This window comes from Bradysia coprophila, unplaced genomic scaffold, assembly GCF_014529535.1.
Source record: "Bradysia coprophila strain Holo2 unplaced genomic scaffold, BU_Bcop_v1 contig_732, whole genome shotgun sequence".
Taxonomy (NCBI): Eukaryota; Metazoa; Arthropoda; class Insecta; order Diptera; family Sciaridae; genus Bradysia; species Bradysia coprophila.
The window spans coordinates 1,982,352-2,009,700 of NW_023503972.1; the positions used below are offsets into that span (position 1 = coordinate 1,982,352).

Below are 27,349 nucleotides of genomic sequence, written 5' to 3' on the forward strand. Positions count from 1 at the left end.
ATCCCACATTTAAAAAAGATGAAAGTTGAACTTGCAAAGATTGTTCTGTTGAGTAAATGGACAATAAAGTCGACAGTGTGAAAGTGTTAAGTAAAAGACCAGCCCAAAGGAATTTAATGTTTGGCTCTTTTTCGGAGATATTTTACGTCAAACTTTCTTTACATCAGTTACATAAAGCTTGAGAGTGACACTATTTACCCAGTAACTATAAATTAGTTGATGATTCCATCGCAAGAAAACAATTACAGCTAAATTAGCATAAAAAACAGAAAAAAACACTTTTCGGTCATTTTTTGACCACTTTTGACTGTCATCGGCCTAGATATGGCACATTTGTCACATTTCTTGTACTATTTATGAGTGTCACAACAAAATTACCAATCAAATGTGGAAATGTGAAATAATGTGATTCACATTTGTTTCACACCTGTGAGAAAAAAAAAGTGAAAAAAATGTGAAATGTGAAAGTTTGGACGGTACATTCTCCGTTGGATTAGCACCTACGTCAAAACCGACTTCACATTTGGAAAGTACATACCCAAATGTGCCCATATGTGACTTTCAGAGCTATAGCGGGTCCATTAACTTAACAGAACAATCTTCGCAAGTTCAACTTTTATCTTTTTTAAATTTAACCAATTGTAGTGATGAGCCACTGTAAAAATTATTAACGATTCCCGCAACTCTTAGAGGAAAAATCTGGTACCATCATCAGGATTTACTTATCATTCCCAAATTGAGGACATTTTGAAGTTGTCAGTTAGACCCATCAAAATCATTCAAATTTGTACAAAAATCAAGGACTATTTTTTGGAAAACATTTCCCCACATTTTCTTGACTTTTCCTAGATTTTCCCTAATTTTCCAAAAAAAAATGTTTTTGTAAAAATTTGTAAAAATGTTGTAAAATACTGGAAAATGTGTGAAAATTCAGGACAATATGGAAAAAAAAATTCCTAAAAATAGTCCCAGCAGAACCAACAACCACTCTATTTTTCACACCATCCAATAAAATAAGCAAAACCATTTCTGTACATTTTACGAATTATTTCTTGTTACGACACATCCTTTACGATTACTTTGCATTGGTTACACCTTTTTTTTGCAATTAGAACATAAACTATTGTGCATGCTGCGTAGCTTTCTTTTTTTTACTATCTGAAAAATTAGCCACTTCGTCGCTTCATGACACGTTTTTGCATTACAAACGATTTTCTTTTTTACATAAAGCATACTGGATTGCTAGTAGAAAATGCATTTAGAGTAGCTTGTTGAACCTTCAGATGATGTTAACTTGGACGCGTGCACCACTGCTTACAGAATATTGTTAATATTGCAGACAGTTTACTTTTCTAAAAAAAAAAAAAAAAACAAAAGTTCCATGTGATTGGTGGTGGCAGAGTGCTAATTTTCCATGCTTTGCATGAAAATCCTCCATTTATTTTCATCACCATAAATGTTTGCCACTGACGGAGAAGCCCTTACATGTTATACTCGGAATTAATTATTAAATGGAGCTATTCACATGCAAATACGTCATTCGGTATTAAAAGGGATGGAATCCGTAATAACTTTCATACTCGTAACACGAGCAGGAAAATGATAAAAGGAAATTTCTTTCATGTCAGTGTAGACTTTTACGAATGATAAGTCACAGACGATCGCAACAAAATCGAAATTGAAATTCTTTGAAATTTACCAGCCTTGGATTTTCTTCTACCAAAATTTCCAGAGTTTTCATCCCGTAACATGTTGTCGCGTATGTAATTCTGTCTTCTGTCAGAAAATTGTGTTGAAAACCCGCTCGAAATGTCAAAAGGAAACGCTATCTGAGCATGTCAGACCAGAGAGTTAACATCAAATATAATTTGTGGCTGAAAATGTTTTTCGCCGAAATTTTCTTAAATAAATCGCCCACAGCCTGAACGATTTTTCTGACGCTTATTCATCAGTGTTTGTCTAAAATGTTGCTCGTTTGTTGCGGCTGCTAAATTAATACCGGGAAATTTTGTGCGAGCATCGACAAAAACGAACTGATTTCCTTTGTGCTTTCTTTAAATTTTTGTGCACGTTGGTTCCGAAAAGCTTACCAAGTTTTTAGCCGAAAATTAAATTAGCTTTAGCTGGACAAGAATTTCGTTTAATTCAGTTTCATTTGTTCTCCGAAATTCGATTGAATTTCATTTTAGTTTTCATGATCTCCTGTGTTCATCTCATTTCAATTTTCCCTTTTTCAATTATTTCGATTTACTTTGTAACATTTTGCTTTATTCTATCCACACATACACTATTTACAACTCAATGCGACATCACTTAATCAAAAACCGAGAACCACACAACTAAAATGAAACTTAATTCTTTTCTCTTTCCTTTAGTACACACACACAGCCAGACAATATCCAATTATTTTGAGGTTTTTATTTAATTTAGAGGCATCTACGGAAAGGGAATAATGATCTGAAAATCTTTTGCAACAATAACATTGGATGTGTTCAGTATAAACCATTGTGTACATAGCCACTGGATTCATTGTTTTTGTTAAACCTAAATGTAGGATAATCGAGATAAAACCCTTTCACCGAGTGAAAAGCCGATTGTAATTAACAATGACCGGTGAGATTCATAACGTTGACTGAAAATGTTATGGGGAAAATTGTAGTTTGAAGAGCGGGTGTGCACGTAAATCCCTATAATACGTTGATATCATAAAACGGATTTAATCGATATTATTCTATGTCAGCGTCAATCAAGAGGGTCGATTCGTTCAGCATGGCGTTTGTGACCTAGGAGTCGTATTGATCAGCTAAAAAAATTTTACAGAGCCTGATTCTAAATTAAAACACATTTCTAGGACGTCGGTCTCCGGAGCTATATCCAGCTTTAGATAAAAATGGAAATTAAATTAATGCAAGCAAGATGGCAATGTTACACCACCAATGTAATTACACCAATGTAATTCCCATTTAACTTAAAACGAAGTCTATCTTGTAATCCCATCGTAATTTAAAGTCAGGAGCGACAACTCGTCATAGGTTTTCGAACGCGTAACTGCATCATACACGGTTCGAGTAGTATACACTTTAGTTAGAATGGTCTTGATAAATTACAGCAATTTCATGCCGCATCTTTTATGCCACTTACTCCCTAAGATTGCATTTGCATGAAAAATTTAAGGTTTGGGTCCAAGTGTACTCAGTCAATGGCATTGATAAAAACGAGCAATTAACAACACGTCGCTTTCATACCCACAAATCCGAAGTTTTAAAAAATACAAATGCTGCACAGCCAACATTTCCGCACATGCAATTTATTACTCAATCCACTGAACAATCAAAAAAATCCGAAATGTTTCGATAAATCATTGCCACTTGTTTCTGTAACGTAGCATACAGTTCTACAGTCCATGCAACAGTCGAAAAAAATCCGAAATTCAATGAAATCGTAAAGCACGTAACACACGTCCTCTCCACGGCGAACCATTTCCTAAGTGCATTAACTGAACAAATTTTCTTCACCTCAAATTCGATGTACGTTTCCAGTTGACTCCACAGGAAGATCATGGTAACTTCAATTATGATAAGCGATAGAATCGTTTCAATCAGCACATAAAATGGTGTGGATATGCGATGAATGTAACGTTGTGGTACTAGTTGGTATTCGTTCAGTAGTAAAATAACGGACAATAGATTCAAATAGCTGGGCGTCGCCTCGAAATGTGTTGGATTCGAATGACTGAGTGGACCGGGATCTAGGAAAATTGACATTCTCAAAAAGAAGTGAAAGAATACGGCTAGGGATGTAGCACAATAATTCGTCATTTCTACTGCAAGAGGACTTACGAAACAGGAGAAATTTATGACAAAAGTTTCTTTCGGTTGCTTACTGAGATCATGCCAAACATTTTTATTTGTTGAAGACGAAAAAACGTTGATGATGCAGTTTTGAGAAGGTAGAACACTTGAATTCTTGAAAATTTCTAAAAAATCCTAAAATGTCTTGAAATTCTAAAAAAATCGAAAAAGTTCCGAATAATAATCCCTAACTCCCAGAAGCCGAACTTTTGTAGAAACAAAAGCTCACGTACTAATGATAGGTATGGTTCATTTTCTATCATGAAACACACACACACTTGTTGCCTAGTTTTCTTTCACGTTTTTCTTTCTTGAAAGAAATTTTTTCCAATTATTTATCAAATGATTCATCAGCGGACTTCCTTCCAAAATTGTACAAAAATGATTTTCCTCTGTCGCGTAACAATACTCCTCATACGAAATCGATTTCTTTAACCAATTTCACCCAAACACTTTCGTCTCGGGTACGTGGGGACATTTTCCCTTCCGTAACTTTCTCAAACATCTCAAAGCATTTTGTTTGATTTCCACTTTTTCACATTCAGTCAATTTTCTTTTTGACAAATAAAAAAAAAACCTTCAAACTTTGAAGCTGCGAGAGCAAAGTGAAGAAAAAACCGCAATCGTTTATTCCGGTTTATTTTCAGCAAACATTCAATCGAATTTTCTGGCTGCCTAATATTCACATTTTAAGACACATAACCACCACCATCCATAGTTGAATAATATGTGAACATATCACGTATATGTCTATCGATTTATGCGCTTAATAACATCAAACTGAACTCATACATAAAATACGGGTCGAATTGAATATGTTAGGAAAATCCATATAACTTCATAATGTGCGAGCTCAAAGTCTCTCGATATATATTCAATACATCCTCCGTTTCCCCCGGCCGCATATTAAGAGTGATGTGGAGAAGATATACCCTTTTTTGTTAGGATTTTCTTTCAATGATACTGTGTGTGCTGTACGTGAAATAAGAACGGCTCTTGTGAAAATCGATGGAACTAATAATATGCTAGACGGCAGAGAGCTGTTCTTCCATTTTCCCATTTAGACTGACACATTTTTATGACCTGAAGATGAACATTTATTTTTCAAGAGAATAATTTGAATGACTCCATTGCGATAATGGAGTGAATCGATATAGTGGATTGGCACAACGTAATTTCTAATATCGCATCCAATGTCACTGTGAACTAAATTGAATCGAATAGTTTTGAAGTGGAATGAAGACATTGTTCTGCTCAGTTGGCAGACAAATTTCAATTAAAATTGAATTTCGCCAGGGCCGGACTGGCTCGTAAAAGCCCTTTATCGGGCGTTGTATAAAGAAAATTTGTAAAAAGCTCTTCATTGCTTCATTCTTATCAAACCGGGCCTGAATTTCGTTTCGATGGTAAATTTCGCATTGTTGTCGAACAAGATTTTAAGATTATTATTAATCCCACTGTTAAATGGATTGCCTCTGCACACACAATTGAACACAGATGGGAGTCTAAGTATGAGTTGATGGCATTTATGTGAATTTATAGAATTATGAATGTTTTTGAAGGTCTGTACAAAACTTTCCTTTTCCTGAGACAAAAGAAAATTCCTTTGGATCTATTTGAAGGTCAATAATTACACAAAATTTAAATGATGAATTATCCTCGTCCCTGATCAGATCTTAAATATCAAAAGTATCCGTTCACGCATTTTGGATGCAGACAATTCTAAAAGTATAAGAAAGTAGCGATAACGTAAAGTTTTTCACGAGTCTCGTAAAACTAATTATTGTTTATTTGAGTGTCTGCCTGGGTCATCAATTCTCTTATGATGCAGCTTTCAACATAAAATAGATTTGGTTGTAGCAGTTTGACCAGCTCTGAGTAAACTGAGCAGTTTATGAAAATTTCGTCAAACTGCTGACTTTGGGCACATTTGAATTAAATGATCTGGAACAAGTTAAGTTTTGTATTGACTACATAAGAACATTAGTATATGCAGCAACTTCTTATACCAATTCAAGTTCGCCCAGACATGTTGAGTACATCCACTAATCCTACACACAAATCACATATTCACGGAAATCGAAAAACGTTTGTCTCATTTCCACCTGTTTTGAATTATTATATTTTAGTGCTACCGAAGGAGCTGATTCAGCACCAGGATCACCAGGAGCCGGTACACCGTCAGAGGAAAAGGCTGGACAAGTTGGAATGGGTAAACATTTGAAGCCATGAACCACGGCAGAGTAAAAGTAACCCAGGCAGGAGCGCTTGTTTGACTAGGGACCTGAATAGTCTAGTAGCCCTTTGTTTTTTGCGAATTAAATTTTTCAACTTACGTCAGTGTTCATTTGAGTTCAGTATGAAAAGTGTATTAGGTCCCTCATTTGACGTTTCAATAATGAACCGCTCCTGCCAGGTTTACTTTCACTCTGCCGTGCATGAACGAACGAATGGAATCAAATTTCTATTTAAATTCCATTACAGTAACAACGAAGGTAACACAGGGTGCAAAGAATTTCGGATCATTTTTGTATTCAGCCGTGAACAAAGCTGGAGCAAAAATAAAGGAAACCGTCAAAGATAATGTGAGTGAAGCTGAATGTGACTGTGAAGTTGTTGACCAGTTTTGATTAAATTCGATTTTCAATTCGTTCTGCAGAGTATTTTGGGCGAATTTAGCAAAGAACAGGAGGCATTTATTAAAGGGCAACAAGGCGGTGCAGATGCAGCTGTTGCACCATGGATAGGACACCAAAATGAAGAAAAAGTCAAAGAAGAAATCATAGGATTGTCATCTGTTTGTACAGCCACACATTGTCGGCGAGTCGGTTTTGCTTAATTTTCTCTCTGTTTTTATCGTTAAAGGATCGTCGTAATTTCGTAAGAGCACCTCCCGCCGGCGTTGATTTTGACTTCAACTACGACATTTCATATCCAGTTGCTGTTGCGATTATGGGCGAGGATTCAGCACTAGAAAAAATGCGCTTTGAATTGGTACCGAAAATAATAACCGAGGAGAATTTCTGGAGGAATTATTTCTACCGTGTGTCACTCATTTGTCAGGCGAGTGATTTGGGTACACTTGGATACGGTGGTGGTGATGATGAAGGTACGTTGTAGATTTTCACATTTTTTTTTCCTATTCGGTCTTTCAATATAGAGCAAATCGATTTACCATCCGATTCGATATATCGCTTTTGTCAGTTAATTGCATTTGTCCATCATTCGTCAATCCAATATATACCTTTTCCCCCGGCTCCTCCGTTTTTTTTTATTTTTTATTTTCATTTTATTTTTGATTTTATTAGCAAAGAAATTATCCGCCACATCAACCGAGACAAATTCAGGTGTTAACAGTGTGACGGCAAGCGGTGCAACTGTGACGAAAAATCGTACAGTAAGCGAAACTGAATTTGTATCGGACACATTCCAAACCAATGACAAAGACTTAGAAGAGGTTAAGGCTGGTATGAAAAAATTAGGCATCGATACGCTAGCACAACAGGCTGGTAAAGATGGTAAGAATTTTGTTTTTATTTTATTATTTTATCAGAAATTGTTATGAGGAACGATGACAATGGTGAGCGTTTGTGGCAGAGAGCCTAACGAAGTATTGGAATTGCTACTATACAGCCTTGTATCAGTTACTGTCGTTCATAAAATAATACTAACAAACAGACCGATGTTCTTGATCATGGCTTCTGTCGTCACAATTGTCTCGCTTGCGAAGTAAAACTCTAAAATTGTGTCATTGACTGGAACTAAAAGAATCTAATATTCTGAATCTTGTACTAATGAATCCTCCAAACCTAATAGCATCGATTGTGTTAAAGTCTCAAAATTATTAGCTTCTCTGTAGGAATTGTAGCTACTCGATAGCTTTTTGGTGTTTTAATTTCCCAAGAGTTGTAACTACAGAAGAGTTGTAACTACCGAAGAGTTGTAACTACAAAAGAGTTGTAACTACCGAAGAGTTGTAACTACCGAAGAGTTGTAACTACCCAAGAGTTGAAACTACAGAAGAGTTGTAACTACCCAAGAATTGTAACTACCCAAGAATTGTAACTACCGAAGAGCTGTAACTACCCAATAGTTGTAACTACACAAAAGAGTTGTAACTACACAAAAGTTGTAACTACCCAAAAGTTGTAATTACACAAGAGTTGTAACTACCCAAGAGTTGTAACTACCCAAGAGTTGTAACTACCCAAGAGTTGTAACTACCCAAGAGTTGTAACTACCCAAGAGTTGTAACTACTCAAGATTTGTAACTACCCAAGAGTTGTAACTACCCAAGAGTTGTAACTACAGAAGAGTTGTAACTACCCAAGAATTGTAACTACCCAAGAATTGTAACTACCGAAGAGCTGTAACTACCCAATAGTTGTAACTACACAAAAGAGTTGTAACTACACAAAAGTTGTAACTACCCAAAAGTTGTAATTACACAAGAGTTGTAACTACACAAGAGTTGTAACTACCCAAGAGTTGTAACTACCCAAGAGTTGTAACTACCCAAGAGTTGTAACTACCCAAGAGTTGTAACTACTCAAGAGTTGTAACTACCCAAGAGTTGTAACTACCCAAGAGTTGTAACTATCCAAGAGTTGTAACTACTCAAGAGTTGTAACTACCTAAGAGTAGTGACTACCCAAGGGTTGTAATTATTCAAGATTTGAAACTACCCAACTTGTGTATCATCAAGAGTTGTAACTTCTCAATGGTTTAAGCTTCTAAAAAGTTGCAACATCCCGAAGGACGTAGTTCCTTCGAAATTTCGTCTTGTCGATAGCAACACGTATGCCGATTTAAGCCAATTTTGAATTCGAACTGACTATGGACTTCGTTGTCTAGTGAGAAATATTGGAAATCGATTCCATTCAGACCCTGATTATAGAGCACTCCATTTTGCGTATTTGCATAACAATATACAACAAACAATCTCGCAATAAATTCGTTAAAATGAACGCCACTTTGCATAAACAAAATTTTAAATATTTCATGGAACATACAATACGCGCTTGCAATTTTCATATTTCTTTTTCAAGGTATAATTCAATAGAGAAAATGTGAAACTTTTTTGCACGAGAATATAAATTTGCTGCTGAAAAATTGCTTATTCATTTCGAATTCGTTTTTTATTTCAATAAACTGAGTAACAGGAAACCGGATTAAATGAAGTAACTTCGTTAAACGAAATAATTGCCAATTATGTTAATGAAGTTCATAAATGGCGTACTGAAAACGGTTTAAATCTCAGTCGCTAGCTCACATTGAACGACTCAACCAATTAACCTTTCACAAATGGTAACCGGTATTCGGAACAAACATAAAATCTACTACTTCTGATGGTTTTACCTGTTTGTGTTTCATACAAAATCTTTTACTTCATGAGTTTCAGTATACAATTTCAAATATAAGACAACACCAGAGCTCTTTGCATATTTTTTCCGTAGCTGTTGCTAACAAATGATAGATTCCTGAACACGGGTGTATGTGGAGTGGAGTACTACTTGAAAGGCGATTAAAAATGCTGAACTTTACACACTCCTACCCAAAATCCATAAAAGAATTAAAAGGAAAGTTCGTAGACTTTCGTAAATTTGATTGATTTACCAAAATTGGCGAGAATATGGTCGCTAGGATTGTGATAAATAACTAATATAGAGCTACCGTTGAAGCGGTCATGAGAAGATTTTATTGCGAAAGGGTCTCTGATAACTATAACACCAAAACCCATTCTTCCCGGTCACACTCTGTAACTGAAATCTACATCCTTTGCCGCTTTGGTGCACGACATACTTTGTAAACAAGACCCATACGAACGGGGAACAAAAAAATTCAACGTGCGTATGGAGTAAAAGTATGGAGGATTCATAGCTCTTTTTAAGAACCTGTTGCACATCGAACGGTTCGACGGAAAACTGAACTATTTCCGTCAAAAGAATGACAATAAACAAAGCCACCCAACCGGAGTTAAACGTCTGCTAAAGCCAAGATTATTTTAAGTTTGGAATTGAATGAGCCCCGAATCTATTTTGTTCAAAGTTTCCCCGCTGTTTTCCTTTTTTATAATTTTAAATGATTTCGAATTAAATCCCATAACAAGAATCCCTTCCCACCTCCATCCAACATATAACATTCATAAAACTTTCTGAAACTGTATTTCGTATACTCAACAATGTTTTATAATATTCGCGATCATTTCGTTTGTTTGCCTTTTTTTGTTAGATAGCATAGAGAACCCATTCACTGTTTGTCATTTTCATTTCCTTATAATTCAATTTAATAAAGTTTCTCAACATCCTTTCTCTCTCCCGTTCATTATTTAATATAAATTCGCCGAACACTGGCAATGTGGGTAATATATAAAATGATTCGACAACGTCGAAATGGTACAACCAATTTTATTTAGCACCTTATCGTGTTTAACCGAACAACTTCTATTATTACATCAGAGGGACCTGGTGGGATGAGGTTTTCGGGTTGGTTTAAATTTTATTTTATTTTTAAACAGAAAAATGGCTCTATATTGCACATAGTCTTTCGTTCCAGTGGAATGATTGTACATTGAAGCGGTTTTATTTCAGTAATTTAATAACCATTTTGTGTGTCGGGGAAAAGCATTAATTGGTATAATATGAACGACGTTGCAGTGAATAATGGGAAAAGCGATGCGAAAATATAAGCGAGAATTGAGAGTGAGAAACTTTAGTAAATGGAAATACTGTTTTTTTTTTGGTGGTAACTTTTTCCGTTCGTTGTTGTATAGGTACGAAAATGTGTTGAGTGCTTCCATGAGAATTTTAACTAAAAATGTGAAAATAGAAAACAAAACAATTTGATACGAGAAAATGGAGAAAAATGTAAAAAAAAAACTTTTTTATGGTGGAAATCTGTCTGAATCTATGGTAACTGGAAGCTTTTTGATAAGCCTTATGATTACCTTCAATTGTTTACATTTATGGTCATTTCGTCTGTATATTGTTTCCATTTCAACGACTTTTGTATAAAGCGTTTACCTCACGGCTAACCCACAATCAATTACAAACAATGTATGAGTCAGTCGTCCAGGTCTCTTTATTATTCTGCCAACAATATGAATGTTGAGTTTCTTTTTAATTAAAATGAATTTTTTTGTGTTTCAAGGGCTCAATTTGCTTTGCGACCTATTTCCTTCCAAAGACAATAGTCCGAAGGCCCTCATACATTTCTACGTATAACAAAAGCATAAAGTTCCAAACATTTTCGAAATTTTCTTCGTAAATTTTGACGAACGCAGAGGGAATGAAGATTGAGATTTTGTGCCCACAAATTCTCACCAGATTTTCGTAAGGTGTCGACTTGTAACCTACTGTTACTCTACCTTAGACAAAAAATGTCTGTTCTAATAATCTTTTATTGGAGCAGCGAACGAATCCTACCGCGGGAGGTAAGTCTTGTGCCACATGAAGAATGAAATTTAAATGTGATCCGACTAGTCGAATAGTTGAAAATTTGATTCACCAGGCACAACTGGTCTTAACATTTTCCTTCGACCTACTAGGATTACGTCGAAATGATCTTGTGCAGAATTAGCAGCACTTCACTGCATTTCTAACATCAACATATGACTTACTGTGATAACCAGATTTAGACAACATTTCCGGCTTTTATTAAGTCTATAAATTGTGAAGCATTTTTAGTCCACAGACTGAACACATTTTTGTGAAGTACAGTACAGTAAAGTAAGCACGATCTGACTGTTTAGTTCATATTGCAACAACGGATAAAATAATTATTTGGATGTATGTACAGTGTGAAGGGCGCGGTTATTTTGAACTCAACGCAATCATTGAGATGTATCCCAGTAATCCATTCTCACAGCCAGTGCGCTGCATATTCAAACTAAAACATAAAATTGTTTAAAGCGAACGCAATGCCAATCACTCGCAGCGTTGACCGTTTTTGTTCAGTAGACGAATTGCGCAAACGCACTGACAATACTCACTTAGCTTAATTTATTAGTCATTTCGCGTGAAGAGGTGGCTCATAAATTTTCGATTTGTAAGTCGACTTATCTTTATTAGCCGCTATAAATCATTTGCGCAACTCTTATATCAACAAAATTATCCAACGAACCGTTCATTCACCGTTCGAATGCAGAGCGAACTTTCGGTTGAATTTTATTTTATACCAACGGCACATACAGGCAGATCAAGTATTTAATGCTCCTGTAAGCGATGACCTCTTACTTTGACGACTATGAACTATTCTAGCAAGACAGTCTTCACACTGTGGAATCCGCTCTCCCATTTACCCCATCCATATTATGTCGTTGTCATTGTGGAACCAGTCCGTATAAAAACTTCATCTGTAGACCAAAGATAAGAACAATAGGATTACCGTGTGCACATTATTGTTATTATTATTAAAAATAGTTGGTTCGTGCTGTTTTGGTAGATTTCATATCTATCAAACGAAAAATTTCTTTGAGATGCTTTTCTCAACTTTTATAACAAAAGTTAGTCAACATTTTCTTCCATAATGTTCTCTTTCTTGAAACCACCCACATTGAGCTGCCTTACTTGGTAAAGTTTAAAAAAAAGTTTCCCTTTTTGTTATATGAAATGCTCACACAAGAGTATTCGGGCGACGTAAAGCCCACTACGAAGTCTTATAAACGGAAATGATGTTATTAATTGTAACGCGGTCGATCTGGTAATTGTTTGTATTTAGATCACCTAACCTGAAGGGCGGTAAAATTTTTCGAATATTATCGCCTACGCCTCAGATGTACATTTCTTGCATTTTTTCACAGATTTGATTTTGTTCGCATTGTTACAAACGGCATGTTAAAACCATTTATACTCCCTACTGTGTACGAGTCTAAGAAGTTACCCGTTCTTTACTTTTTGATATTTATTTACAACTTTATGTAAAGTTATGAACACGTTTATGGAGTTTTATCATAATAAATAGCAATAACTATTTTTACGAACGAGCTGTTCCACTGTACATAAATCCAATATCTTCCGTTTTGTTTCTTTTATCTCTATCAAAAATTTTATTTACTCGCAGTACACAAAAAAAGGAAAAGAAAAATGAAGGAGTTACTGCAAATGAAACCATTTTGATAGCTCACATCATTATGATACCGCAGACAAGCATATTTTACCACATGCAGCCATATTGTTCTAAGCCAATGAAGAAATTTAATTTTTAGAACACGATATGGTAACTGCAAGCACATAGGTTAAGATTGGCATGTTAAAGTATGTGTTTAATATTGAAGCTATGTACTAATGGACAATCTGAGAGTTGCGGAAAAACGAAACTTCTTTAAATGTACCATTAAAGATATTTTTGACGTTTTTATGACCATCTGATGTTTGAAATATTTGCACAAGCTCTCAAATTTATCCAAGTTGAGATATTCAATCCTCACAAAAATCTTTGAAACCTTTTTGTACGATAGTAGATGCTGCGAAAGTAGTTCATTACCAGCATAATCCAGGTTCTTAGTGTAATATGCTTGTGTGCGGTACTTTATAACACGTGCCGTGTAGATAAAATTATACTCATTGCAGTCATATCTTCATTTTTTGGCGTGGCCCACGGGAATGATTCATTATCTGATTAAATTTGCAGTAATTTTCATTTCCGCGGGGTTTTGTGACTAAAATAAGTTACGTAATTGTTTGGACTAGTTAATGTACTACTCGTTCAAATGAGAATACTTAAAATGTCCAAACAAGAACGTAATCTACTATTCATTGTGCGTATACCTATAAATAACTAAAATCTATATTTTTCCTTATTCTTTCCTCCGAAACAGCCTAAGCATTATACCATAATATAGTAGAAGAAGAAGAAGGAAAAAAATAACCAAAGTCTCCTTCACCAGTGGTGAATAACCACAAATAATAAGAAAGAAAAATTAACAACAAGAAAAAATAAATTTAAATAAAATTAAAGAAAAAAGGAATACAGAAAATCTCTATCATTACATAAATGTTCAAAAGAAAAAGAAAAATTTTCGTTGAATTTTTCGTTTTTAAGAATTTTATGGAATAAAAATAGTTTCGATTGCAACAAAGGGTTTTTCCGATACATATGATTATAAACGACTCTTAACGGTTGAATTGATAAAAAAAAATTATTTCAATTCATTTTTACAAGCATTCTTATCAACCGAGCAAATCAGTCAAGTTCAAACCTCAAACACATTGTGTGTTGAGCAGATAAAGAATATTGAATGAAATGTTTCCATGTTTCGCGTTTTTATTTCTACCTATTTTATCAAACATTCAAATCCCAAAAAAACATTCTGCAGAAGTGACTTAAAAATTGTGTAAATGATTGATCCGATTTTATATATCAAATCAAGTGACTCGTACAATGTGGAGTGATTTTCTTGTAAATTATGTTCTTTGTTCGCCAAATCTTTTCCTTAATTACATCTTTTATTGTGGTCGATAATTTTATTATTAGACTGGTCATATAGCACATGATTTGTCAATCACTCGGTTCGATTTAAATTCTATTTTAATTAAAAAAATGGATTTGATTTTTGAGTGGTTATGACCTTTAAAAAAATCGTTGTCTCAAATTGATGTGCTCAAAATTAGGGATCGTTCATAAATGGCGTCACGTTTTTTCAGTGCTATCATCAATATAAAATCACGAATAACTCGGCAAATATGCATTTGCTTAAGTCAAAGTTTACCCTTTACCCTCATTTAGAGGGTATATTTGGGGTAATCGGTGCTTTATGCCGAATATGTACTCGTCGAGTTATTAACTATTTAAATTTAATGACAGCACTGAAAAAACATGACACATATAAACGATCCCGAATTTCTAAATTTATAAACTAAAAAACAAAACCAAAAAGAAAACCCTTTGCGAATTTAGTCTGTCAACTTAGGTAGTCAGTATTTAAATTAAAAATATTTAAAAGACAAAATAAATAAATGAAGGAAAAGAAACTGAAGAATCTCTGTGTTCTAATTCTCAGATTTATTTTAGAATAGAATTGAAAAAATTGAAATCTAAATCGAATCTTAAATTTAATTTTGCTCTTCGGTTTGATTTTGCATTTACTGTCTGTTCATCATCTTTAAATATCGATGTGCTGGTGTTTAAAAAAAAATCCATTTAATTAAATTCTACATTTAAATTAAACATAACAAATTAAATCTCTCATGTATCGCTATACCAATAACAAAAAGTATTAATAAAAATATTTTAACAAAGTTACGGTTACTGAATTATATTTAAAAGATGAAGATAAAAAAAATCGAGAAAATATTTAAAGTTAACGAGAGCCAACAAATAACGGGGAAATGAGGAAAATGAGAAAAAAACAGAGGTACGCTAAATAACATAACCTCACAATAAACCAATTTCATCAGCGCCTAATATTAGAGAAATTTTTCGACATTTTTAACTCATATTTTTAGTGAAATTTGCGAATTTTAATGAACGAAGCCTTCGTGTTAACAAATTAGAGGACAATAAAATTCGGTTTCAGTTTTGATGTTCAATGAACATTGTTCGTGTTTATAGCGGAGAATTACCTCTACGTAAACAAATCTTCACACGATTTGCAACTCAAGAATTTTACACCGAAACCCAGTTTTCATAACCTAGTTTTGAATTACCTTTTAATACGGAAGGCATTGTGTGTTCTTCATCATTCGATTTAAAAGACTTCATCTATAGGATGCTTTACACATGATAGTTGAACCAACTCATTGAAAAAAGAAATCCTAGTCATCTGTTATCGATAACAATGGTAGAAATGTGGGATGATCTCCAAACTACATTCTATTAATCTATGTTTCAACAAATACGAAGTAAAAGATCTCGTATCAAACAGGACATTTTGAACAAAGGAAGTAACAGACTCTGAAAGGTTAAGAAGAAAACCGTCTGGATGTGTCTAGAATTCTTTCGGAGTTTCTAAGAATATAAATTCGAAGAACTGAGTGCTCTGAATTGAGTGACTAGCATTCCAGGAAAAGAAAATAAATCTAAGAATATTCAAGAAATCCATTCCTGAGTCAATCCCAGTCTAACTTTAGATCAATGTTTCTGAATTTTCTTGTCTGTCCTATTCCATTACCCTAGCAAATCTCTGATCCCAAAATTAATTTCCTCTCGGTGTTCAAAAGATAAATCTTCTTCAGAGGCAAATTTTTCTCAAAAGTGTTCCGAAGCTAAATAAATTGAGCAAGAAATGAAAGTAGGTGTAGCAACCAAAATTGTCCGGTATTTGTTGGCTTAAATTGTTTTTTAAAATGGCATTTATAATCTTTAACAATATTTATATCGTTGGATGCCAAACTGTTCATACCGTTCTGTTTATAATGTTTAAATAAAAAAAAATGGAAAAGAGGTAACCGATACAAAATGATCGCTCTATTTAATCCATAAAACAAAATGAAGAAAATAAAATGTTCTTTGAATAGACAATACAGATTAAGAAAATGAAAGAGATAGAAAGAAGTAAAAGAGGCAGCAGAAAAACCATTAACACATCAATTGAAAAACGAAAAAGAAAAAAAAAATGTTTATTTTATAGCCCGAAAACTATATATTTATAGCAATATTAACATTTTTGAAAAGAGAATATTTTCCAATGCAGATATGTTTATATATATATTGTCTATGTTGTTATATTGTCAGTGTCTCTATGCTATCGTTATTCGTTTATTCTTCTAAATAAATAACCAAAACTAACCAAAAAGAAACATCAATTCGTTTAGGTTGTCGTTCCATTTAAGGTTTTTTTTAAATAATGAAACAAAAATCCTAAACGTTCAACCCAAACTTTTAATTTGAACAAACCCAGCCCTCCCATTACCATTCAAACCAAGCAATCATTTATGATCCTTTTGCCCACTCTATGTGAAAAGAAAAACCAATTCCCCTTTATAATCTCTCGCTTGATCAAGAACAACCCCCTTGAAAAGTTAATATAATTTAAATAGAAAACCAAAGATTAAACTAAAAATAATAAATATTCATCAACAATAAAGAGATAATTCAAATGAAAATAAAAAAAATACAAAAAAATATACAGAAGAGCAATGGGAAAAAGATTTGGAAGCTGAACTGCAGGACTATGAGGTGGTGAACGATGGTACCAGTAAACAGCAAGACGCCAACGCTGACTGGGAAAAGGACGTTGATGATCTACTCGGCGATTGTGATGATTTGAAATAGTTTGTAGGTTTTATCAGAAAGCAAAGAAAATTATCAAAATGAATTGAATTCCATTGAAAAAATTATGTGAAAATTTATTATATTGAAAAAATAATAAATTTTAATTGCAAATTAAAAAATGAAGAACAAGAAGAATAAAGGGAAAACAGCAAAAAAAATCTATAAATAAAATGTTAGAATTGTAAAAAGTTTTAAAAATCTGCATCCATTATTATTGTATAAAAAGAAGAAGGGAATACGATGGAACCGAAATTTATTTTGTTGATTTGATTTTTAGTCTTTAATTTTTCTTCTGTAAATACAAAAATGTAAAATGATTTATGTTGGAGACGAATATGTGCATTTAAATTTCACCTATAATTTTCTCAATCCCTTCAGCATTCTCCAAAGACTCACTAAATTTTCAGCCCCCATCCCTCCCCTCAAAAAAAATATCAAACCATTCCATAGAACCAGTTGTTTTCTTTTTGTAATAAATAAATTGAAAGCCTCTAAAAATTATTAAATTAATGGCCTCCAACTAAATAAAAACAAATGAAAAAAGAAAAGAAAAATAATTAAATGAAAATCGTCACCTATCATGTACTCAAAATTATCTAACGCATCATTTACGTAATTATTATGGTAAGTCTTTAAAAAAAAGAAACAAAAAAAAAAGAATTCCACTCCTTTCTACTCGTATATGTGTCTTTCGTAGAAGTAAATTCAAGGTATTTGTTCAATTTATCACTTCATACCCTCATCCAACATGAACTCCATCTACTTTTTTCTCTGACCACCAAATCCAAATCTACTGAGTCTATTTGATCTGGATGCTAATCCGAGTCTGAGAAATTATAGTGTCTTAGAAGAATTTTCAATCTCATACTAAGTACTGGCATCTTTGTGTTCATTATACCATGTACGCAGTCTTACATCATGTCCCAAACGTTGCAAGTGATGATGTTAAGGGGACATTCATAAAGGACGTAAGCAATTCAGTGTTGCCATACATGTCTTCAATCATTGATACCACCCAAATACTCACCCTAGATAGGGGATAGAGCATAAACTTAACTTCCGAGTGTTTGTATTTGTCGAGTTATTACTTTGGCTGACAACACAATAAATTGAGGTTCTTTATCTTTGGTCATCTTCTCCATTTTTTTTTTTTTATTTCTCAGCCTGTAATCGATTTTAGGCAAACCTGGTATAGGCTACCAGCATGGCCTACTTTGAGAAATCACTTTGTCAAAGATTTCGCAGTATTTCTTTAAATTTCTAAAAAAAAGTATCTCAAAAATAGGCCCTGGCTACTATAGGTCGCATAGAACGAATAAGCGGTGCCGAAATTAATTATTTTTTAATCTGACATGCATCGGTCATTGCCACATCAACTTAGTACCGGTCTGTACTTAAATTACCGAAATTTAGAATGACCAATCTGGTTTTTGAATCATCAGGATTTTGTAGGCTATCAATTTTTCTGAGGACGTTCGGTAATGTTCGGGGTCGAGACATTTTAGTAGACAAAATCAAATTCGATTTGCACCTCATCAATAGAGCTAAACAAATACCATTTCATCGATCGCAAATACCTTCAATTTCTTCGCAATCAATGTGTGTATCTGTTGTATACATGTTCCTCAAAACAAAAACAAAACAAAAAAAAAACTTTATATACATTTAATAAAAAATGATTATACCCTTAATACTTAAACGTGAAAAAAAAAACCAACAAACAACATATGTCTAATCAGTACCACAGAAAAATAGTTAATCACAAGCTCATTTTATTGTCAACAAAGAAAAAATTCATTAATTAAATTACCAGTAAAACTTTTTGCGTAAAAATAAAACAATTAAAAAATCCACAAAAAAAGAAACGGAAACTCAATTGATTATTTTGTCGTCTGACAAAGTAGAGTAAAAATAAAACAAAAAATTTAAAAAAAAAATATACAAAAAACACGTCATCAAAGTCAATTTTTGGTGTAAAAGAGAAAATATTTAAATGAGAAATATGAAAAATCTAATTAATTTTAAAAGAATTGTTAATGACTTTAATGCTTAAGCTGAAACACCATTTTCGTATAACTTAACCTTCAAAATTAATGGACCTAAATTTATAGTACTTCCATTGCTTGAAAGCTCTATGTTTCTCGATTCAATGAACGATTGTGATTTTAATTTTTATAAATTGTTTGCCTGTCTTTCTCTTGGCCAATAATTTGTTTTTTTGTTTTGTTTAAAATTTAGAATTTATTTTAACGCAATAAAAGATAATTTAAAAAAGTTTTGGTTAAATTATCAAAATATAAAGAAAAAGAAAAATATTTTAATTAGCGAAAATGTATTTAAAAATATATTTCAAACACATAAAAAATATTAAGAAACAAAAAAAAATAATTAAATTAAACAAAAAAAAACCCAAGACATTTAAAATATGAAAAAAAAAAAAAAACATAAAAATAAAAAAAGCTGTTATTGTTCAAGTAGGAACGTATTATTAATGTGAAAGTCAATATATATATAAAATAAAAATATAATAAATATATCTGAGGTATAAGATGAAACCAAACAATGTGCGTAATTTATTTTGCGTGTAATTTTCGCAGCGGTTACCATAAATCATTACCAGACACACACCTCCATCCAATTGAACTCAATGAATTCATCGGACGGTATTCTGCAATCAATGAAAATTGGTAGACGTTAATTACTTGATATTGAGAGCCGAGCAAGCCGAAAGTTTATTCACATATTTAAAGGATGTGTTCAGTTCATCAGTTCATCAGTTCATGAAAGAAAAACTCTTATTCTAATACAAATTACTTCGAATTCAAGAATCTATGGACAAGTTTCGATTTCAAAGCACGCAAGATAAGTCATAGGTCCTCAAGATGCGGGGCGTTTTAGATTACAACCAAGGTTACAACCCTTGAATTATTTTCCTATTCCCTTGACTGTAAGTCATGGGCTTTACAGAAACAAAACACCCGTAGGTACCACGTTCACTATGATTAAAAATGTATGAAAATGTGATGAAAAAACATTAAATGTAACAATTTTGGGCTCTTTGTTAACACGATAATTTGAGTAAATCTCAACGGATTTTCAAAAACGTTTTTGTATTCGATGAAGTATTGAAGTCCTCAGGTCAAGTTCGAAAATGGGTGGTATCGGTTTAACCATCTGGGAGTAGTTCTCAGAAGACGCCTTTTCAGCTCTTTGTTAACACGATAACTGGAGCAAAGCTCAACCGATTTCCAAAAACTTTTTTTATTCGATGAAGCATTGAAATCCTCAGGTCAAGTTCGAAAATGGGTGGTATTGGTTCAACCATCTGGTAGGTAGTATAGTTCTCGAAAGAAGCCTTTGCTGCTATATCTTGGGTAAATCACAACGGATTTTCAAAAACCTTTTTTTATTCGATGAACTTTTGAAATTCTCAGGTCAAGTTCGAAAAATGGTGGCATCGGTTCAACCATTTGGAGTAGTTCTCGAAAGAAGCCTTTGCTGCTCTTTGTTAACACGACAATTGGAGTATTTCTCAGCCGATTTAAAAAAAAATGTTTGGTGGAGAATGGAATTAATTCCTGAGGTTAGGTTCTAAGATAGATTATGTTGGTCTAACGAACAAGCTGATGTTACTAACAGAATTTTTGTATCTATTTCAATAGTATTTTTCTTGTTATGTGACTTTACCTAGTAAACAAAACCGAATAAATAGAACAAAAATTAACGAGCGTGAAGTTTGCGGCCAGAGCGAGGCGAGGGCCGCAATTCACACGAATAAATCAATAAATCATTTCCAATAAAAATACTATTGAGAAGCTCAGACTAACAGTCAAGGGATCTGACCCACCCAATAGGTGGACCTAGTGCATAGCTAACAACAGATGGTTTTCCTACAGTAGAGAGAATGCGATTCACTATTTCACTGAAAGATGTCGCTGCAACAAAGACAATGTCAACAGAAAAATAATTAATTTTTTACTCGACGGATTTTAGTCAAATACAATGTCATCGTATAGCACATGACCTCAGGACGCCGGAACAGTATTCAGTTTTTCAATCGGCACTATATATTCTTGAAGATAAGTAAGTATAACGGGATTTTAGCATTTCAATCTGTGATTCCCTTAAATGATTGTTAGCATGGACATCCACCCCATACGGGATTTGTATAGAACAGCACTGAATGAGCCATTCTCTTGCATTTCAGACCATTAATTCCTAATCTTTACAGTCTCTAAATTGTTAATAATAATGTACCAAGGAACAACGTTATCATCCTATTACCAATCAGTTGAAAGTTGTTGGAGTGGATGCAGTTAGATCAGGAGAATGGAAAGTTTTGGGTGCATAGATACCTCAGCTTAAGAAAAAGAGATTGGAAATATTGAATATTTGGTCTTCGCCATATACATTACTTTCATACCAGAAATATACCCATTTAGAGTGATCATTCAGTTTGCAATAGGTGGCGTCATCTATTCGAGAGATTGCAAATTTCAATTATAATTAGTCGACGTAGAATTTATGATTTTTCATGTCTTGGGCATAACTTTCTGAACTTTTCTCTTGATTTAGGCCCTCAGCATGATAAGTTGTATACGCATCTGTTATGTTTATTTTAGGGACTTTCGCTTGTCACTAGGGCTACAACTCGCGAAATCGCATAAAATGCACTGTCCACCACATATACGTAAATAACTATATATGCCGACCCTTTCCACATTTCCTACGACTCAGCTACACGAATAGTTTCTCGGTCTAGAAGAGATAAATTGTAGGTGTACTCGACAGTGATTTAAAGTTTTTTTACCAATTTCTAATTTGTCATTGTTTTCCGAAGCAGACACACAATAACATGACGTAAATGGGAGTGTTCTGTCCTTACATTGTTTTATGTTATCACCACAACACGTAATTAGTTTCTAAGATTTGATTCAATATCAATATGTGTTTGCTAGTCTCAAGTTAAGATTTAGTTAGTGGGTGGTGTTGTCTTATATATCGCAAAATGTTTTCAAAAACTATTGAAGTAAAAGATCTCGCATCAAACACTAAACGAGGTTCTTACAACAAAATAAGTAAAAGATTTTCCAATCAAAAATTTGACCTGACCACAATGAAATATTGTCAACGATGTCACGGGGTTCATCATTTTTTGCCGTAGAAGAAACACTTCAGTTGAATCTCTGTCCCTAATATTTGCGTGTAGATCCTCTCTCAATTTCAACCTCTACAAAAACCGAGCTAACAGAACTGTAACCAGGCGCGACGATGTTGTGGGACTCTTATACACAATAGATATTCAAAGTAATCGTCGATAACGGAGCAGTATTCACGTTTCCTGTAATTAAAATTTATTACGTCGGTCACGATGCATAAACACCAAAAAAGCTAATTTTGTGTGGCGGAACAGTCAATTTAATGACAAGAGCATAATTATTTTTAGCCTTTAAATACCACTCATTACACCAATAACAACGAAACGATGTAATTTGAGTCCTGTGTGTTGTTTACAGGAACATTGCGGAAAGTAATTTGGAAAATTCCAAGAGTTGTTTTGCATATTTTGAACATCTAGACAAGATACTAAATTTAGAGCTGCGGTCATTTTAAGTGATAAAAGTATGAACAATTTCCACATTTTATTTGTGTTGGCGTCTCAAAGAAATATGTTTCCGTACCATAACAAGACCCATTCCATTGCTCTATTGCTGAAGTCATATTCATGGAAAATTCCAAGAATTGTAATTGAGTAAAACTCTTGATTCATTTACGTTCAACAAGGGGGTAAATGTCTTCGCGATTGAAAAATATATTGAAAGTGGATACAGTGAATCACTCAACTACTCAACTATACGAAAAATGATGTGAAACGATTACTCGTAATCTGTTTATAAATAGTTTTTTTTAAGTAATAAAACACATTGCCCGTCATAAACTACACTATTTCTGATCAGACGAATTACCTTACCTTCGTCAGGTATCCTCTACATACAAATCTTACGATGATCATAGTGTTGATGGTAATGTTACTTATACGTTCTTACACATCTTCCTTTGTAATTAATACTAAACTTATGTCCTTCATACTTACTTTAGTGAAGAAAGTCATTCAAAGATAGGCAAAACCAACGCACTGACAATGCTATGGCAAAATTGAATGACTTTTTTAAAATATTTTTCACCGTAATGTCTTGATTTGTCCCGCATGCTGAAAAGAGACAAGAATGAATGGACCGAGGATTGTATATAAGGATGATCATTTTTGCTGAAGCATGAGTTTATTGTTGTTGAACGAATTTTCTACGTTTTTGTTGAATGTTTTTGGACGGATTTTGCCCGAGATTGTGTTTTTGCTGCGTTTGGGTGTTTTTATTGCAGCCTTCCCATTTTATTCCCAAATTTCCCATCAATTTCCCATGGAAACGCTCTTCTCTTGTAAATTTTCAGCTACTAGTTCAATATGAAAAATTGTATAGCTGTTACAACTGAAGATAGTCTGCTCACTCTGTCTTTTAGAACGCCGCTAGTTCTCGAGGTCGAAAAAGCCTGCTTTTTCACAATATTTTTATTATTTTAATTTTATTTTATTTTAATATTTTTTAGCTTTATTTTGATAGGCATTTCAGCTGTGGAATGAAGATGAGAGACGCCAGCTCGCCGTGATTCACTTCAGGTTATACTCTTCACTGAGTATATAGAGGTAAAGGACGGATTAGACTTAGTCGAACAGCTAATGATTTTGTCTGAACAAAGTTAGTCTTTGGCGCTAGAGCTCTCGCCAATTCGTAACGTTAAAAATATCGAAAGTCCTATTTCGAGGTGTGTGTTGTAAATTTTGGTGCATGATATGGATGGTCAAGTGGTGAAAGGTGTGTGTTGTTTTGGGATATGTTTCTTGTTGGAAATTGTGTGGATCATTAAGTATTAACTTCCACTAGGCCGGTTCCTAAATTTTGGGATGACATATGATTCCTCTGGCACTTCCTAATTTCTATCGGATTTTTTGATGGATAACAGCAGAACTATACTCTTTCTGTTCCGATGATACGCGGTACGTTGACCACACAAATGATGCTTTATTCGATCGATCGCTTGATGGAAGGTTGGGCAAGTGTAAGTAATTCCTTTCAAAATATTTTACTTGTGCGTCGTATACGAACGAAACTGAAGACAATTATCAACTTAGTTGAGCGGTTAAGGGTTAATTCGCGAAAACCGACCAATCCTGGTTGATGCAGCAATTGAGCTGTAATTTTTTTTTTTTTTTGGTTTTTTCTTTGATGATTCACAACAATTGTTCTAAAACAGCTACTGCATCCTGCGGCAACATTGTACAGACAATTGAGTTGTGTTACATCGAGTGGAGTTAGTAATGTTAGTTCGCCGAAATTCTTGCAACATGTCACACCTAACGTTTGAATATCCCGCCTAAGACTTTGGATTGACATTTCACTCAGAGTTCTATTCGTTGGGTTTCGTAGGGTACTTTATTGAAGGTTTTGAAGTGTTTATTTAATCCGCCGAACAGCAAGGAATTAACAAATAGCAGCAAATTGTTTCTTCGTCAGTATGAGCTTGAAAAAAGATTTCACAATTTTTGGGTCGACAGTTGTAATGAAATAGTCATTTGTGTACCTGTTTTGGACGATTGATTTAAGGCAATTTCGCGGATTGTAGGCCGAACGAAGTGAGGTCTACAAGCGAAAGTGCCTTAAATCAACCGTCCCAAACAGGTGCACATGTGAGTTTTCATGCAGAGGGCCGGAAACCCGAGAAAATTCGAAAAATTGCCCTCATTTTCGGCCCCGAAGCATGAAAAAAAAAATGGAAAACGTGCCCTTGGTATTCCCGTAAATCTTCCCCGTAGGAAATGTCTACAAGGCCAACACAAGTATGCGAATTCATTCATATGGACAATCGGCTTTCGGCTATCCCGCCCTAATCTCAGATCAGAAGAAGGTAGGCAAGTCAGTATGAGTTTGAAAAAAGATTTCACAATTTTTGGGTCGACAGTTGTAATGAAAAAAAAAAATGGAAAACGTGCCCTTGGTATTCCCGTAAATCTTCCCCGTAGGAAAAGTCTACAAGGCCAAGACAAGTATGCGAATTCATTCATATTTCAAGGCTACCAAAATAATTTGACAGCCGTGATAAGGAAAATCCACTTTCCTACCATGCTTTGAGTGAAATTATAAATAAATTCAAGTCGAATGAAAAAACCAGATCTTTATACGTTAATCAATAAATTTGAAACGCTCCACCGATAAACTGCATTTTCTTTATCCTTCTCCATTTTCGAAAAGAACTTTTGTTCAAATTAAATTATTTTTTTTGGTTAAAAGACTTTTCATAAATAAAATTGGTTTGCCAAACTATACCAATAAAGGCTTGGGCACACTTGCAGTGCCGGGTGCACTTTCAGTTAGATATTGGCGGTTAAGGACGTTGAGTTATTTTTTTTTGTTTTGATTAATTTTAGCGTCAGCGCATGCATTCGTTGAAATCATAAATTAATAAAAAAAATGCTTACTGTCTCTTGCTAAATAATTTCTTAATTAAGTATAATTGACTCCTTACATCGCCTCATCCCGCAGCAGAAACAAAACTTTGACAATTGTTTTTTTTTTTTTTATTTCACTAAAATTTGTAAAAATTGAAAAAAGTATCCTGAAAGCTTTCTCTTTCCTTCATAGCAACCGTAGCCATGGTAACAGTGAGCGATTGTTTGATTTGTTAAAATGTTTTCACTTTAACTGCGTGACTGCTTCCTAACCACATTTTAATTTTTTGTCTTTAAACGATCTACGAAAAAATCTTACTTTAATGCTTCGGCAGCCTAGCCTGCAGCTTTATTAGAAAATATATTCCCGGCCAAAGCACCTAGCAGGGTAATAGAGATTTTTATACGTCAAATAGAGTAGTTTTTTGATACCAATAATACCATTAACAACCTTAATGGTAATTTTGCAATGACATTATGAAGAAAAAGGTATGGAAATATTCGCATACTTCGATTAAAGTACTACTTTATTTTTTTCTATTACCCTGCTAGGTGCTTTGTCCCGGCTCGTTTCTCAACTCTTTTTTCTCTCGATTTTATTTGCTCTGTTAATTGAACGATTTTCATAATTTTTTTCTTTTCTTGGCTATCATGAGCCACTATTGACTGTTTCAATTCCAACTAAACTGCCAAAACGATAAAATATTTTACATGCTTATGCACGGTAAAGTGCACTTTACATCACTGTTTGCGACAGGGAATAGTAGCTTACGTTGGATGCTGCGAAAGTAATTCATTACACAAGGACACAATTTTGTGATACGAGCAAACTCACGAGTAAGTTTTTGAGCAACAAGCTTCGGTAACTGTTTTCGAGGCAAGTGTAGAGTTTGCTTATCCGAGCCGAAGGCGAGGTATGCAACTACACTTGTCGAGAAAACAGTTACCGAAGCTTGTTGCTCAAAAACACGAGTGAGTTTGCGAGTTCTACAAAATTGTGTCCGAGAGCAATGAATTACGTCGCAGCATCCAACGTATTCTGGTTTATTGCCTGCTCATGCGAAAATTGACTATTACACGGCTGTTCTGCAGAAACTCTACATAAATTCAGTATCTCAATAAACCAACACCAACAAAACAAAAATAAATCTGTTCTTCCGATAAAACGTTTACAACCAAATCTAGTGTGACATTGAATAGTTTTTCGCAGTTAGTATCGATGAAGACGCATTGTTTGTGCAATTATTTTGTTAGTCCTTTTTAATGTTTTCAAAAAAATGTGCAACAAAATGTAGTGTTTGTACTATAAGCAAAAGCATTTAGTGTTACAAGTGAAAAATACAACGAAATGTGTGGCCATAAAGTGTTACTTCGGAACATCGAAATTATTGTTACAATAAATATGGCCGACAATTCTGTGTTGCGAATTCTTCTAAAAGTATGTTGTAACCAGATTACTTGCGTAACAAGTTTTTCTGAAATAACTGTGTTCATCGATCAATATTTTTATCAAAATAATGATATTTTAGCGACATTTCTTACATTCTTTTTCGATCGATCGATTCATTCAACAAAAAAGATAAAATGAAAGCAAGGCAAATTTTACTTGAAAGAACTGTCAACTTGAAATAAACCCCAAATATCCCTAGTGTAATGGATCAATTTCGCAGGGGGTAAACAGCCGTGTAATAGTCAATTTTCGCATGGGGCAGGCAATAAAATAACTTACCGTCCACAAAAATGTAAAATGTGTTACGTCACTGCTAGTAAGTGCTTGTTTAGG

The 27,349-nt window shown here is 34.0% G+C and overlaps 1 protein-coding gene across 3 annotated transcripts in view; it reads left to right on the forward strand.

Annotated features, from left to right (window-relative positions):
- The window catches only part of LOC119084161 (synapse-associated protein of 47 kDa), a 32,602-nt gene extending 13,678 nt beyond the window's left edge, over window positions 1–18,924 (forward strand). For 2 of the 3 annotated variants that reach the window (XM_037194014.1, XM_037194015.1), the window contains exons 3-8: window positions 5,981–6,063; window positions 6,336–6,436; window positions 6,511–6,648; window positions 6,717–6,960; window positions 7,160–7,369; window positions 16,921–18,924. In XM_037194014.1, coding sequence (XP_037049909.1) covers window positions 5,981–6,063; window positions 6,336–6,436; window positions 6,511–6,648; window positions 6,717–6,960; window positions 7,160–7,369; window positions 16,921–17,063 — 919 coding nt within the window. In that variant the 3' untranslated portion in view covers window positions 17,064–18,924. The remainder of the gene's footprint in view (window positions 1–5,980; window positions 6,064–6,335; window positions 6,437–6,510; window positions 6,649–6,716; window positions 6,961–7,159; window positions 7,370–16,920) is intronic. The other variant, XM_037194016.1, reaches the window with a different exon arrangement.
- The last annotated feature ends 8,425 nt before the right edge of the window (window positions 18,925–27,349 follow it).